We start from the raw sequence: 16190 nt of genomic DNA, 5'->3' as shown, positions 1-16190 counted from the left end.
AATACTCATTAACAGCTTTCATTTGATACCCATATCGTACAAACACATTCTAGAGTCACCCCTGGCTCACCCTAATGGCGATTTCTCGAAAAGGCGTTCACCTATAGAACTAAAGCCCATTCCCTTTTAAAATACTCATTACCACCTTTCATTTGATACCCATATCGTACAAACACATTCTAGAGTCACCCCTGGTCCACCTTAATGGCGATATCTCGAAAAGGCGTCCACCGATAGACCTAAGGCCCACTCCCTCTTAAAATGCTCAGTAACACCTTTCATTTGATACCCATATCGTACAAACAAATTCTAGAGTCAGCCCTGGTCCACCTTTATGGCGATATCCCTAAATGGCGTCCATCCATAGAACTATGGCCCACTCCCTTCTAAAATGATCTTTAATACCTTCCATTTGATACACATGTCATACAACCACATTCCAGGGTTACCCTGGGTTCATTTTCCTACATGGTGATTTTCCTTATTCTGTCTCCATAGCTCTCAACTGAGTATGTAATGTTCGGTTACACCCGAACTTAGCCTTCCTTACTTGTTTAATTTTATTTTTATTTTTCTTCAAACTTACATATATAACAGGCCAAACGGCAGATATTCGAAAATTACATACCTACGCATAAAAAAGTGGGTAATGCGACAAATATATTCTGATGAATCCGAGGTCGCTATCAGAATTGGCCTTGCGGCACCAACCTCAACGCTTCATCACTGGTGATTGTTTCCGGCTTTAGAGGCTTGGGCCGAACCAAGACCCGATAGGCTAATTTTGTTTAACTATTTTTTCGAAGACCTGCTTTTTTACTCCTTTTAATACATATATGTTATATAAGCTTGACTAGAAATACATTAGGATTGGACAATATCTCGTCGCCAAAATCCGTGACTGACAATAAAAACAATTTTTTTTAGCACCGTAATATTTTTTACGAGTTTATTTTATAAAAAAGTAAAAAATGACCAAGTAAGAAATGTGGACAATTTTATCACGAATTATTACTAGGCCTGAAAGCACTGCGACCTTTGTGTAGATCTATTGTGCACTTTTATTTTTATCAGGAATAAATGAATGTTTAACTTTTCATGCACCCATGGCTCCCAAAATATTGAATAAAATAGGAAGTAATGACCCTTATCGCGAAGTTCACGCTGAAAAGTGTTCGCCTTCACTTCTTTTGTTCGGGTGAACTTTTTCCGCCTATCGGTAATTTCGGGCGAACAAAAGTTCACTTCGAAACAGCTGATGCTCTATTGTGAATTGGCAGTGAACAAATAATTTACTTACAATTGTGTAAATTTTGTAGCCAAGCATATATTTCCTTAACATACAACAAAAATAGAAATAAAAAATTTTGAAAAAAATGTTTAGTATTGCACTTAGGTTGGTATTGATTGAGCGCGTGTAGAATATAAATGTGAAAGCGATTCGGAGGCAATTAAGGGACATTTCTAACCCTTTGGAGCTAAATGATTCACTGTAAGCTAAAAATTACTACACTTTTGAATAACAAGTTAATTTTGTTTTCAATTAGCTTTCGCCAATATTACAGGCTAAACAAGCCGGCATTATAATATTTGCTAGATATTCTTACCAACTCCTTGCCACCATTGAAGCAAAAATTTGCAGTTCCACCAATTGTAAAGTTGAGTACATGTCTTCTTTTTTCGAAAAGGGAAAAGGCGTTGGAAAGGACTATGAAGTGGGTCTTAGCCAATCTTGTTTCAGTGAGGTGCTCAACATTTTGGAACCGTTGCTTTTTCCGCAATGGATAACTTGGCCGACTGATACGTTGTCATAAAAAAATAGAATTTACATACTTAGCAATACAGGAATTTCACTTTTTTCCACTCAGGTTCCGATTGAGCATTATTTATTGATTTATTTCTAACAATAAAAGTATATCAAATTTGAAAACAAAAAATTACTTATAATTTATTTAGTAATTTGGGAAAAATTTAAACAACGTGACATCAGGACGGACAAGGCGACAGCTGTTTCGATTATACCTTGTACATCTCTTCAAAGCCTTTTCTCCCGGGAGTGGGAGTCGAACCCGCACTCCTACGATAATTGAAATGGTTATAAACGCATTACTTACATTTTGTTTTCCTCTCGTTCACCTGTAAAATATAAGTGAACAAATTTGGGTTTCCCCGCTGTTCATTTCGCCCGAACAAAGAGTTGTCGATAAGGTGAAATCTTTTTCGAACACGAAAAATTGTTTCGCCACCCTCTGCGATAGGGTGAACAAAAACTGTGAATATTTTCGGCTGAAAATAAAACTTGCGATAAGGGTGAATATCTTTTTTTTGCATAACTTTGCAAAAAATATTCGAACCACCCTGTAAATGTGGACTTAAGCTTTTCTTAGCGAACTGTGTTAGTGTTCCACGCGAACAACTGAAACGTGTTAGCTTTCCACGCGAACTGACTGTGTTAGTCTTCAACGCGAACAACGAGTTGTGCTACTTTTCCACGCGAACACGAATCGTGCTAGTCCTCCATGAGAATTTGAAACGTGCTAGTCTTCCATGGGACCCACAATCTATATTTGGGGCTAACTTCGAAAAACGAAAAAAATACTTCTTTTTCTTATGGGTCGATCTATGCAAAAAAAAATGATTTGGTATATTCATATATATAGTGTAGTAATTATGAAAATGCCAAAAATTAATTAACTTTATTTGCTCTTATATTGCAGAGTTACTTTCCCACAAACTTTAAATTTGAATAGTTTCATCAATCCAGCCGATAAGGAAAATCACACTCCTGGTGCTTCTGGAAACACCGCTGTGAATGCGAATGGCGGCCCCGTTAACACCAATGGATTTATTCCCAATGGCGCAGTGACTTCCAATGATGATTGTAGCACTACGGATAGCGGTTCTGCAATGGAAGAAGATTTATGTTGCAGCGGCACTGCTACCACCGCCAGTTCTAGCCAACACGAAAATGATATAAACGATGACGATGAAGGTATTGATATGAGCACTAGTACTGATCATCGTGTTACCAGTAGCAATGCCAGTGTTGAGCAGCGCGTTAATTATGATAACGGACCATATTTGTATGAGCTATTTGCTATAATGATACATTCAGGCAGCGCATCGGGTGGCCACTATTACGCCTATATAAAAGAATTTGATAATAATGAATGGTACTGCTTTAATGATCAATCTGTGTCACCGGTAAGTGTTGTGAAAATAGACAACTTAACCACCCAGGAATATGAAGTTTATTGCCCCATCAATAGCCAAACTAGATTGTTTCAGGTGGCGTGTGAAGTGGTTTCTAGTTGATGAAAGGTATTCTGTTAACGACATTTAACGGACAAGGGTTCAGAAAGGTGTACATGGTGTCCGATGTCTATTGCTAAAAGTCTGTATTTGTGGAGTCAGTTAACTTATGTGCGTAGGTATAGTTAAGTGTCGCATCGAAAGTTCTAACTTTTAAAAAGTTATCCGACGAACGTAGAGAACAGGAATGGTTTCTAGTTGATGAAAGGGATTCTGTTAACGTCATTTAACGGACAAGGGTTCAGAAAGGTGTACATGGTGTCCGCTGTCTATTGCTTAAAGTCTGTATTTGTGGAGTCAGTTAACTTATGTGCTAGGGCATAGTTAAGTGCCGCATCGAAAGTTCTATCTTTTAAAAAGTTATCCCACTAACGTAGAGAACAGGAATTCACAAACCATTGTTTTTTTTTTTTAATCATATACTTTTTGAATTTTACTTTTAAATTGCCAAAACCATGTGGATGCATATTCAATCATGGTTGTTTCACTCTACAATTATCGCTATTAACATCAGATATTCCTTGTTGTTGTTGTAGCGATAAGGACACTCCTCAAGTGTTTTGGGGAGTGTTATCGATTTGGATGGTCCTTTGCCAAATGTAGATCCGTTCCGGTGACAGGCACCATTAAGGTACCAGCCCGACCATCCCAAGAACGATTTTGTATGACCATATGGAACTTTTATGTCATCCCGCCCTCCACCCCCTATATCGTTGAGGAACTTGGGGTCGCCAGAGCCTCGGCTGCTAAAGAAACAGGATTCTCCACGGGTAGGTGAGGTTGACAATTGGGTTGGAGAAGCTCTAAATTGCACTGGCAAGCCGTTGAAAGGGTTGCGTTACACAACCCCTTGAATCAGTTTGGTATTTTAGTCGCCTCTTACGATAGGCATATCTGCCGCGGATATATTCTAAGACCCCTAACCCGCTGGGAGTTTAAGTACTCCTTCTCTTTTCTTTGTTCAGGAAAAAAGTGAGTGATGCATTCGGCTTGATATTCGAAAGTGAATTTGTTTTTAATTTACATACATACGTATATAATGAAGGAATGAAATATAAAAACCTGTTCTAAACATCGGGAGATTAAAAATTCTACTTAAAAAAGCAATTTCCACGATATCTTCTTGGGTCCTCTGCAAATAATTCTGCCCTATTATAATGGGCTCACAACGCTTGTCAACGTTTCGCAATGCAAATTTTTTAGAGCAAACAGCTTGTCGTGTAGAAGGGTAAGTGTGTTATTCCAAAAATCTACAGTGGAAAACAAAATAAAATTTGAAAAACCTAACAAGCTTTCTCAGCTTATTATAATAGGCCTGTTAATAAAATTCCGAATTGATTTTAAATTTTTTGTTGTCATGCCAAATGTTAAATATTTAATTTGCGAGTTCAAAAAGCTGTTTTGGTTGGCTCAAATAAAGTTTGTCTTTAGAACTGGTCATGTATCCTAACTGAGCGCCCTTCTAAGGCATCATTTTATGCACCGTGACCCTGAAACAATCGAGGTTGGCACGAAAACTATCCTTGGTACTATATTTATATTCAGCGTGTTTTGCACACAGAGTATATTAACTTTGATTGGATAACGGTTGGTTGTACAGGTATAAAGGAATCGAGATAGATATAGACTTCCATATATCAAAATCATCAGTATCGAAAAAAAATTTGATTGAACCATGTCCATCCGTCCGTCCGTTAACACGATAAAAAAATAAAATAAATTAAGGCGCGATAACCTCCGAAGAGATCTAAGGCCGAGCTTCTCTTCCAATTTGCGTCGTGCTCCTCTTGATTTTCCCTGCAAATTGGCCGGACGGGACCTACATGTTTTAAGCCGACTCCGAACGGCATCTGCAAGGCAGATGAGTTTTCACTAAGAGCTTTTCATGGCAGAAGTACACCCAGAGCGCTTGCCAAACACTGCCGAGGGGCGACCCCGCTTAGAAAAATTTTCTTCTAATTGAAAAACCTTATTTCTAAAATTTTGATGTTGTTTTTCCCTGGGTGCGAACCCAGGGCATAGGTGTGGCAGGCGGAGCACGCTACCATCACACCACGGTGGCCGCCTTTAACACGAAAACTTGAGTAAATATTGAGATATCTTCACAAAATTTGGTACACAAGCTTATCTGGGCCCAGAATAGATTGGTATTGAAAATGAGCGAAATCGGATTATAACCACGCCCACTTTTTATATATATGTATAACATTTTGGAAAACACAAAAAACCTGATAATTTAGTAAATAATACACCTAGAATGTTGAAATTTGACATGTGGATTGATATTGAGACTCTTGATAAAAATTTGGAAACATTTTTTAAAATGGGTGTGGCACCGCCCACTTGTGATAAAATCAATTTTACAAATATTATTAATCATAAATCAAAAATCGTTAAACCTATCGTAACAAAATTCGGCAGAGAGGTTGCATTTACTATAAGGAATGCTTTGAAGAAAAATTAACGAAATCGGTTAAGGACCACGCCCACTTTTATATAAAAAGGATCGTGGACGAATAAAATAAGGTATATCTTTGCAAAAAAGAGCTTTGTATCAATGGTATTTCATTTCCCAAGTGGATTTATAACAATAAATAGGAAAAACTTCAAATTTTAAAAAATGTGCGTGGCACCGTCCCTTTTATGACTAAGCAATTTTCTATGTTTCGGGAGCCATAACTCGAAGAAAAATTAACATACCGTAATGAAGTTGTGTACACATATTTTCCTTATAGCAGAAAATATTTCTAGTAAAAATGGACGGGATCGGTTAAAGACCACGGCAACTTGGATATAAAACAAATTTAAAAGGGTCATAGACTAGAATAATAAGTTATAACTTAGCAAAAAATAGTTTTGAATCAATGATATTTCACTTATCAAGTTTTACTGTAAGAGGAAATGGGGAGACATTTTTCTTTTAAAAGAGCGGTGCCACGTGTTATGTCGAAAAGTAATTTATCTGAAATGAAATGTAGATTTGAAGCTCACGCTGAGTATACAATGTTCGGTTACACCAGAACTAAGACACCTTTACGTGTTTTAATGTTAACATACTACCCAGTGCTTCCTTATTAGTGAAGCATTATATTTAAAGCTATAGTAATAATCAGTATTAATTTTTTTCCCCATTTTACTAGATCACCGAGGAAGACATTGAGAAATCGTTTGGTGGTGGGTCGAGTCGCGCCTACTACTCCAGCGTTTATAGCTCAAGTACGAACGCCTATATGTTAATGTATCGTCAAATTGATGCACAACGCAACGAAAAAGCCACTAGAGTAACCGATTTTCCCGATCATATAAACAGTCTACTTCCCAAACTACATCAGGAAGAAGAAACGCGCATAACGCGTAGCTCTGGACGTCATGGTGTTGTGGTCTCTGATTTATCGGTACAAGAATTAATTAAACCGCGAGTGACTTTCTATAATCCAGATTTGAAAAAAATGAAATCAACACGAGTCTATGTGAGTACATTTAATGTAAATTCGATATTGGAGTCGGCTTATCAAATGCTGAATGTGGAGAAATTTGCACCATTATCATGTTGCCGTCTCGTAGTTTATGACGACATGGGTGAACAAATCTGTCAATCTTTGGAACATATAAACGATCCCTCTTTATCAGATTTGCGACAGCAAACAGATGGCAACATAGAATTTTTGCTTGAAACTAGAAAAGAAGGACAAGAGTTTGAAGTTTACAAGCCGGGTGGGGTTACATGGAATGTATATTTGGTGAATGTGTGGAAAATGCAATTGGATGGCCCACACCTTGTCTATGCGCCGACAAGAGAAGCAAACTCAGCGCTTTTACACTCAATTGCAATGCGTTTTAATTTAAGTGAAGACCAACTGCTGTTGGCAACAGTGAAGACTGACGCCTTTGTTGCACAAGATACGGCACCATCTAAAGGTGAATTGCCTGAGGGTATGCAACAACAACAAGTTATAACACAAGAAGATCTGCAGGAAATAGCACAAGAACAATTTAGAGGTTTAACACATATATACCTTAATGTGCCCAATACAGATCCAACCACTTTGGAAATTTTGGGTATACCAGCGTTGGAGACACCCACAATTGAGGTAGGTTTTACATACATTTGTTCAGCTATTAAGTTGATTCACAAGGAAGACCCAGAGCTATAAAGTAAAAATCTGACATTAATTTCAAATACATTTTTTTAATGAAACATGTTTGTCCCATGATACAAAAAAGAAGGTAGTACCACTCAAAATTTTTTGACGTATTTGGGGATTTTTGAAGTTTTATAATTGCCTTCATCCGGTGGCAAAATCCTGAGCCAGATAAATAATTTTGCATGTAAATGCAGCAACAACGATTTGAGCCAGATAAATCCAGATGGAAGTCTGATTCAATTTGTAAGCCAGATAATTTGTTAATTACTTCTTTTTAGTTTGGCAAAGCTGCCTTTAATAAACCTACTTTTTCAAAAATAGATGTCGCTGCTTAGCCTTTCGCCGTATGAGTTAAATGAAAAACAGCGGCGGCATCTGTGTATCACATTTCAAAATTTTTGCGAAAATTTCACGACATCTGCTTCTCAAGTCTCTCAATGATCCAGAGCATTCCCGTGAGAACTGAGCGTGAGCCGGAGCTGTAAAACTCACTGGAAGACGGCAAATGTTTGTTGTTTTGCCAGAAGCATTGCATACCGTTACTGTTTAAGGCGAAATTGTGGTTTTTCCGGATGGGAATTTCCTTTAGGATGAAAACGCAATGGTCATCTGAGACAATAATAATATGCTTTAGCACGATTTATGTGCATATATATCGATTGAGAATACGGTAAAACATGCAATTTTATTGAAAAATAATGGATAATAACTCATACATTGGTTAATGACTCATATCTTTATGGCAGCTTGACCCCTAGACAGAAAAAAAAATACACGAAAAATCCTGTTGTTCTAGAATGGCTCAATTATCATGCACCTACAGTGAATATTTCTCAAGGCATGTTGAGAAAAAGTGTACCTCCAAAGTCTGCAGTGAGTGGTAGGTGTATAATTTGTTACGTTTGTGGGACGCCACATCCATGTCAATGCTAAAAGGGCACAGAATGTGTATAGGCGGGGCTGCCCCAAGATGATTCCTGGTACAAGGGGCAAAAACACTCTCATAACTAATGGCTAACCTGTAGAGCTACAGGGTAATGTTCTCCCTAAAAAATGGTTTAACAATTCCCTCCAAAAGCGCAACGCTTGAATTATACAATAAATAAAAAAATGTGGACCTTTAGCCAATTTATCAAGAAATTGCTGTGTCAGTTTATAAAGACCTCCTTTGAGCAATCAATTGGCAAACGTGTATGTTTTGTCAAAATGTTGTGAACAAACGTACGCGCTATATTCTCTTGCTTTGCATGCTTCGATCAATGTTTCTTTCACCAAAACAATTTTCGGGAGCTCGAAAAACTTATTAAAAACCTTCTTTTCTATGCTGATATTTCGTACTAAAATATTTCCAAGGCATGGGGCTCATTGTGTTTTTTTTTTTTTCTTTTTATTTAAAATAAATATGAAAGTAATTTAGTCGTATTCGTTAATATGAAACCCATCAAAATTAGAAAAATTCGTAACATTTTTCAATCTGGTAGCTTATTTTTGGTGAAACTGTCATTGTCCCCGTAAAAGTCAAGTGGCCAACGTCACACTAAATGGAACTACCTCTTTTTTTTTGTATCATGGTTTGTCCGAAATAAATAGAATAAAATAATTTAAACAAATTTTTTTAGTTAAACGGTTTTATTGAAAACAATACTTACATGAAGTAATAATAACACTAAAAGCTAGAAAATAATTAGGTAGGTCCTAGGTACTAGTCATCACACTCCTGATCAATCTAGCGCGTTGATCAGACAATTAAATAAAAGCGTTGGGCGCGTGAAATTTCCAAAAATGTGAGGCGTAGCATAACCTTATTAAGGTTCAGTTGGTCTTATATATGACTATCAGTAGAAATTTGACGCGTCCAACGCTTTTATTTAATTGTATGATCAACACCCTAGATTGATGAGGAGTGTGATCCCCCAGCGGGTTAGGGGGTCAGAACATACCCGCGGTAGGTATGCCTGTCGTAAGAGGCGACTAAAATGGCAGATTCAAGGGGCTGTGTAGCGCAACCCTTCAGGATGACAGCGCAATATACAGCTTCTCCAAACCCAATTGTCAACCTCACCTATCCGCGGCGAATTCTGTTTCACTAACAGACGAGGCTCTCATGGAACTGGGGGGTGTGGAGGGAGCGATGGCTTGAAGGTTTATTGTGGTCATATAAATCGTTCCCGAGATGGTCGGGCTAGCACCTTATTATTCTATTTAGTTCATTTAGTGACTCATTATTACACTGATTCTTTCCTGACAATTTGTTACAATCTAAGTCCTCAATACATAATTCTTCCAAAGACTTTACTCGACTCTGCGCCACGTATGCTTGGCGATCCTCGAACTCCAAAATATTTTGATGTCACTTCTACCGGACTATATGTAATATTTGTTCCAAATATGAGCCAAATCGGACATCATAGGTCGCTTTCTATTAATGTATGTATTATGTGTTCCAAATATTGACCAAATCGGACCACAAATACGTCTTTTTTGAATATCTCGATCCTAGCGCCACCTAGCGGCGATTTTTTCATAGGTCGCTTTCTGTTCATGCTTGGCGATCCTCGAACTCCAAAATATTTTGATGTCACTTCTACCGGACTATATGTAATATTTGTTCCAAATATGAGCCAAATCGGACATCATAGGTCGCTTTCTATTAATGTATGTATTATGTGTTCCAAATATGAACCAAATCGGACCACAAATACGGTTTTTTGAAATATTTCGATCCATGCGCCACCTAGCGGTGATTTGTTTTCTTATTATTGCATTGTCATCGGGTTCTGAACTATATTCCAAGTTTCAAGCTTGTAGCTTATCGGGAAGTTACTTAAAGGCTTTATTCTGTATTGCGAACGATAGCTCAGATGAACGATTCGCCTCAAAATGATTTCGTCTAGTAATGGTATTCTCTATCTTTTTCGTTCTGCTTTGATGTTTCTTACTTTATATCAAACAAGAAGGCGAAAGCAATTGTCAAATGATATGTTGCCATTGTTTAACATAGTGCAAATACACTTGCAATTCGTCTCTGAGGCGAAACGAATATTCGTTTCATAATAGAGAATGAAGCCCTAAATTTCAATTACAAAGTTCGTGCCAGCCAGCCAACCAGCAAGCCTGTCAAGTTAAGCTAAATAAAACCGTTTATTACACACTTGAGCAACATTTCAATAGAATTTGATAGCTGAAAGCAAAGTATTTATTAGCACATCTGCTTGAATTCAGTACATTTCCCCCTTTATAAAGAAAATCGGTCTTGGTAATGCCAAACGGCTTAGAGGCTTTTAGGTTAGGTTTAGACTCTATGTCCTTCACCCTGTAAGAGTGGTACCGAACTGCAGACAAATCCACTAAACTATGGCGGCCGCCGTGGTGTGATAGTAGCGTGCTCCGCCTACCACACCGAAGACCCTAGGTTCACGCCCCGGGCAAAGCAACATCAAAGTTTTAGAAACACGTTTTTTCAATTAGAATAAAATTTTTCTAAGCGAGGTCGCCCCTCGGCAGTGTTTGGCAAGCACTCCGAGTGTATTGCTGCCATGAAAAGCTTTCAGTGAAAACTCATCTGCCTTGCAGATGCCGGTCGGAGTCGGCATAAAACAAGTAGGTCCCGTCCCGCCAATTTGTAGGATTTGTAGGAAAATTAAAAGGAGCACGATGCAAATTGGAAGAGAAGCTCGGCCTTAAATCTCTTCGGAGGTTATCGCGCCTTTCATTTATTTTATTTTTTTTTGTGTATATCTACGAAACTACGAAACTATGTACATACATTTATATAAGAAAAAACATACATATTTTAAAAATGTTTTTTTCCTTTTTCTTCTTTAGGTCAGCTCTGATGTTGTTGACGCAGTGCAAATGAACTCAAATGCTATGCCCTCAATATGCCCCTCCAACAACAGCGACAATGCTGCACCAAGTTTAACGCAAAAGAACTGCTTAAGTTCGGGCAGTGCCCGTGAATCTCCGCTTCTTTCAGCCACAACCATAACTGGTCAGGAATCCAACTCTGAAGATAGCAGCTTAAGTGATGGTGACCGCACACTCGTCGAATCGATCAACAATCGTTATGGTGGCGAATCTCAAATCTCATCAACCAGCCATTCGCCCTATCTGTCCAGTCCGGAAGATGATGCCTACAATAAAGCTAATTCGCTTAAACGTATACACGATCTCTTTCAAATGGCACCTGACGGTTCAACGGATAACACTTCTCACTTACGCAACAATAATACACCGCAGTTCTTCTATGCGGAAAAACTCAATGCGATCGATCTGACCACAATTTACTGCAGTAGTCCGAATGATGCAAATGAAGAGTTAGCGCGTAAACCCACACATGCATATAAAATTATAGTTGATCCACATATGAAAATGCAAACATTTATGCGTCATGTCGAATCTTTGATTTGTGTTCCGTCGAATTATTTTAAGTTACAACACAAATACGAAGTTATTGACTTAACGTCTACTATTCTTTTTGTGAGTCCGGGTGAAACGTTGAGCATTGAATTGGGTAAAGTGCTACAGCCAGATGAACATAAGGCAAAGATCTCATTTATGCGTCTATCAGAGTTAGACAATGATACTGGCAAATTGCCGTGCATTTGTGAGTGGGTCTACAAATCTAGTATGACAGCGGGGGAGGCAAAGAAAGATCTGATAGCAAAGTTACATCGTATTGACGCACAGAAATATAAAACGCTTACTTTAAATAATTGTCGTATATGGTTGAAAGGTGGTCGAAATCCAATCAAAATCATGAGCGACGATGAAACGCTAGGTACTGATTTGCGTTCGTCGGTGTCAGCGGAGGTAAGCCGAATTGTTTGTAAAATATCTGGTTTATTTTTTACCGTTTTCTAATACATTGCCCTCTATCAGTTCCTGGTGCAAGAGTGTGAAGATGGTGTAAAACCACAGGTTGGTGAAGATAGTTTAACGATTTTTGTAAGACGTTGGTATGCAGACAAATTGCAATTGGATAGATTCCAAGAAATCACATTAGAAAGTGAGTATTAAATTAAGAATAACTTGGAAGTTAGTAATAAAATCAACACATGACATATTTTACCTTTACAGAGAATAGCGAAATAAGAGAGGAGTTGGCCAAAATTACCAACATACCACAAGAACACATAGCGTATAGTAAGGTAATATATTAATACGTAGAAATACCAAAAATAAAAGTGAGTGTGTGGCACCCGCTTCCCAAGTCAGCGGGTTCTATGTACCGGAGCGATTCGGTATTTTTCACGACCAAGGGCTGTCATTTCAGTGTAACCCCATTTAATTTGTTGCGTCCCTCCCACAAATTGTCATACTCGCACAGATCCTTACAGCGAGACTGCGCCATATTCTCCTGTGCGGGAACGTTTCGAACTCAATCCTTGGCCAGTACCTGATCCCGGTCCCGACAAATGATTTTGATGCGTTTGCCGGAAAATAATCTATTTAGAACGGTCACATTATTGCCAGCGTGTCAAGTCTAAGGGATGGTTGAACCGCAAGGAATGTTCTAGACCCCAAAACCGTAAAATTTGGTATAGGGTTCCTTGGCACTCTTCTCCCATCGCTATTTAAAATGAGCGATTGCAGATGATATCCACGCCTACTTTTTATGTATATACAACATTTTGGAAAACACAAAAAACTTGACTATTTAGTAAATAATACACATAGAATGTTGAAATTTGATGCGTGGACTGATTTTGATAATCTTGATGAAATTTTGAAAATGGGCGTGGCACCGTGATGATCAATGTTACAAATATCAATAATCGTAAATCGAAACCCGTTAAATCTATCGTAACAAAATCCGCCAGAGAGGTTGCTTTCACTTTAGAGAATGCTTCGAGGAAAAATTAACGAAATCTGTTTAGGATCACGCCCACTTTTATGTAAAAGATTTTTAAAAGAGTCATGGACGAATATAATAAGCTATATCTTTGCAAAAAATAGCTTTATAACAATGGTATTTTACTTTATAAATGGAATTATAACAAAAGGGCGTGGTACTGCCTAAGAAATTTTCTATGTTTCTGGAGCCATAACTGGAAGGATAATTAACGGATCGTAATAAGATTAAGCACACATATTTTCCTTATAGCAGTAAATATTTCTAGAAAAAATTTTATCGGTTAAGGACCACGCCCACATTTATATAAATGGCCTTTAGACGAATATAATAAGCTACACCTTTACGAAAAAGAGCTTAATATCAATGGTATTTTACTTTATAAATGGAGTTATAACAAAAAGTTAGAAAATATGAAATTTTTTGAAAATGGGCGTGGCACTGCCCCTATTTCGACTAAGCAATTTTCTATGTTTCCGAGCCAAACTTGAATTTAACATATCTTAATAAGATTAAGTATACATACTTTCCCTTTAGCAGGAAATATTTCTAGTAAAAATGGAAGGGATCGGTTAAGTAGGTACCACGCCCACTTTTATATAAAAGTTGTTTAAACGAGTCGTAGACTAGACTAATAAGTTATACCTTAGCAACAATTTGTGGGAGGGACACAACAAATTAAACGGGGTTACACTGAAATGACAGTCCTTCGTCGGGAAAAATCCCGAGTCGCTCCGGTACATAGAACCGAATGCCGTGGGAAGCGAATTGAGCATCCCAACAGACATCTGATTGATGAGCCAACACTGCCCAGGGGCTTAAGGAGTCATCTCCGCAAGCATTATGAGGAAATACGGCACCTGAGAACACAGCCGTATGTACCCAAAAACACAAGCAGGTCCTCAGTGAACTCCACAAACAGGCGTAGGACCTCTATGTCAGGAATTGCCCGGTGAATCCTGTACTCAAAGAACAATACCCCAAACTTGCAGAAGAGGAACGCACACTACCTAGGGAAACGCGAGTCACTCTAGCTCAACTTCGATCTGGATACTGTAACAGGTTAAACTCTTACCTATCCAGAATCAACCCCGACATACAAAATGTATGCCCTGCTTGCAATGTATCCCCACATGACACCAACCATCTCTTCCATTGTAATGTAGAACCAATGCCTCTAACACCCGTCTCATTATGGTCCACCCCTATTGAAACAGCAAGTTTCCTTGGACTCCCGTTTGAGGATATTGATGACAATTTGTGAGCGGTCACACATACTGGATGGGGCGAAGCACTGCTACAACAACAACAACATACCTTAGCGAAAAATAGTTTTGTAGCAGTGATATTTCACTTACCAAGTTTTATACTAAGAGGAAATTGCGAGACATTTTTATTTTAATGGGCGGTGCCACGCCCCTACTTCGCTTAAGCATAACACAACATTTCTAGAGCCTAAAATAAAATAAATCTCTCGTAACGAAATTCGAAAAAGTAATTTATCTGAAATGAACTGAAGAATTGAAAATCACAGTGAGTATATAATGTTCGGTTACACCCGACCTTAGACACCCTTACTTGTTCTCTTTAACTTTATCCTAATCTTTCTTCTCGTCTTTATCTTCTCTATCTTATTTTTTATCTTGTGTCAAATCTTTCGAAACCTACCCCCTCTAGTTTTGATTTTTTAATAACAGTTTTTTTACCCACCGTGCTGGAAAGAAAAGTCTTTTATCTAATGTAAGGTATTTTATCCATTTTCTTTACTTAAATTTCAGATAAATGGTTCATTTCCGTGCACGAATATTTCTTTGTTGAGTATTAACAGCACCTTGAGTTGGTTCTCGATACCGGCCACATTGGACAAATATCCACTTACCACAACGGTCAATGGAAATGTTTACTTTTACAAGTATGTATCCTTTGTATAAACGTATGCCTCAAATCATTTTCTAAAATTTCCTTTTTTTTTTAACCATTTCAGAGATGTTAAAAAAGCACCCAAAGAACCGACAACCGAAGAAAGACGTGAACTGAGCAACAGAGAAAAGTTGCGTCTGGATCGTTTGGGTTGCATGTCAACGTCATTGTATTCACCACGACGTGAACGTGCCCTGAAAATATATCTTGATTCGCCACAATCCAACAACAGCAGTAGTACAAAGACGACGTCATCGTTTACTACCAGCTCAGCAGTGGCAGGGGCATCAACGATAAAATCTGCGGACGATTAATAAAAGAAATATGACAAAAAATTTTAGTTTTTACGATAACAGCAACATTTGATGAATTAAATGACCAAGAGATTGATTGATTTTGATTGACAAAGAAAGCCTGTTGGAGAATGCACGAATTGTAATTATTGAGAAATGTGATGACTGATGCAAAGAAAAAAATTGCCAACAAACGGTATTTTAGCATCATCCATTGTTGGCGCTTAAGTATAAGTGATAACGCAATTTTCTTTGACTTTATCTGCAGTTAAAAATATATTTACTCACTTATTTTCAACGCAAATTAAAAACTAATGAAAATCGGAACTTCTAAAATAAAAAAGTCTTTAAAACAAGCTTCATGCACTATACAAGATAAATCTTACCGGTATTTTATTTCACTAATCAAAATGTGTTATTGGTAAAACTTATACACAATGACAACCAAAAACTTTGGTTAGGTTAGGCTAGTCTGAAGTAGCCTGTCGACGACCAAACTGAAAAACAATAAAAAAAATTGGGCCATAGTTATAAATTAATTCTGACCTCTTGGCAAATAGATAGAATCATTCAATCCTTCTTACTGCTTTAAGATCTGACAACTGCGTCAATCCTAATATCTGGAGTGTTAGTCTGGAGAGCGCAGGACACGAACAAAGAACGTGC

General features: G+C 37.8%; 1 protein-coding gene across 3 annotated transcripts in view; it reads left to right on the top strand.

Annotated features, from left to right (window-relative positions):
• The window catches only part of Usp47 (ubiquitin specific protease 47), a 75835-nt gene extending 59931 nt beyond the window's left edge, over positions 1-15904 (top strand). For all 3 annotated transcript variants that reach the window (XM_067789225.1, XM_067789224.1, XM_067789226.1), the window contains exons 4-10: positions 2718-3204; positions 6453-7403; positions 11283-12269; positions 12339-12465; positions 12537-12607; positions 15090-15223; positions 15296-15904. In XM_067789225.1, the coding sequence (XP_067645326.1) occupies positions 2718-3204; positions 6453-7403; positions 11283-12269; positions 12339-12465; positions 12537-12607; positions 15090-15223; positions 15296-15545 (3007 nt within the window). In that variant the 3' untranslated portion in view covers positions 15546-15904. The remainder of the gene's footprint in view (positions 1-2717; positions 3205-6452; positions 7404-11282; positions 12270-12338; positions 12466-12536; positions 12608-15089; positions 15224-15295) is intronic.
• Positions 15905-16190: the final 286 nt, after the last annotated feature.

The sequence above is a fragment of the Eurosta solidaginis genome, chromosome 5 (genome assembly GCF_040869045.1).
Source record: "Eurosta solidaginis isolate ZX-2024a chromosome 5, ASM4086904v1, whole genome shotgun sequence".
Taxonomy (NCBI): domain Eukaryota; kingdom Metazoa; phylum Arthropoda; class Insecta; order Diptera; family Tephritidae; genus Eurosta; species Eurosta solidaginis.
The sequence above is the reverse complement of the archived record's forward strand: the minus strand, read 5'-3'. Positions and strand labels throughout refer to the sequence as shown.